Source organism: Dictyostelium purpureum (assembly GCF_000190715.1).
Source record: "Dictyostelium purpureum unplaced genomic scaffold DICPUscaffold_489, whole genome shotgun sequence".
NCBI classification, from domain to species: domain Eukaryota; phylum Evosea; class Eumycetozoa; order Dictyosteliales; family Dictyosteliaceae; genus Dictyostelium; species Dictyostelium purpureum.
The window spans coordinates 44-1,082 of NW_003519823.1; the positions used below are offsets into that span (position 1 = coordinate 44).

At 25.0% G+C, this 1,039-nt stretch overlaps 1 protein-coding gene across 1 annotated transcript; it reads left to right on the top strand.

The window, feature by feature from the left end:
• Nucleotides 1-240: 240 nt before the first annotated feature.
• On the top strand, nucleotides 241-674 carry DICPUDRAFT_158920 (uncharacterized protein; the record flags this gene model as incomplete). Its single annotated transcript, XM_003293938.1, has 2 exons — nucleotides 241-479; nucleotides 521-674. Coding segments are annotated over 2 exons (393 nt in total), but the record flags the coding sequence as incomplete, so codon positions are not given.
• Between the last annotated feature and the right edge of the window lie 365 nt (nucleotides 675-1,039).

Genomic DNA, 1,039 nt, shown 5'->3' on the forward strand with positions numbered 1-1,039 from the left:
AAAAAAATAAAAAAAAATAACAACCACAACAATAATAATAATAATTGTGATATTTTAGATAATATCTCAAAAAATATATTCACAATTACATTATGTTAATATAACTACTTTTTAGAAGGATTATAATCAAATAGAAATAGATTTAATTTAATTGCTTAAAGAAAAATTAGATTTATTTTTAACATCTGGGGATTTAGTAAATTTTTTAAATTCTAAGCAACTAGATCCTCTCTTTAATAGAATTTTAAGTCTTGTATTATTTCAAAATCAAGCAAATATGTTTCTGATGAAGTCAAAATCAAGAGTAGCCTACTGATTTCAAAAATAATTATCAAGGGATGGTTCGACTCAGCTGTTTCAGAGGAAAAAATAAAAGTAATTGAAAATATCCTCTCCTCTTTGTATAGTTGCATTTCAAATCCGGAACAAGCAACTATTAAACAATCCAAAGTTGCCCTCTCAATTTTTAGTCCATTTTGGTAATGTAATTATAGATAATCAAGAAAATAACAAAATAAAGTATTTTTAAGGTTATTTACAAGATTTTTAAAATTTTTTTATACCTTTTTATAAAATTAAGACCTCATGAATCAGTAGCAGGTAACAGTCAATTACGTTCCAATACATGTTTATATGGTCCTTATATGACTCCATCAATACCGATTTCAGTTTAGATTAAAAGTCAAAACATATTTATATATATTTTACCAAAACTTTATATTATTTTAATATAAAATAAAATAACTAAAAATAAAAGATTCTTTAAAATGGAACCTTTTTTTTTTTTAAATTTACTGCCTGGATATTCTTTGCCAGTGAATCTAAGTGTTTAAACCAATCATTTCAAAAAATTTGGGCCTAGATATTGTAGTATTTAAAAACATGTAATAAAGTGCACTATGCACAACTAAGGCGTGAGGTGACCAACTTAGCAAAAGGGAAATTTCTTAATTTATACTATTAATTTGAACTCCTACTTTGTTCAAACCTTATGGGGATCATATTCTACAAACATTCATAAAAGCCCGGCTAGCTTTTT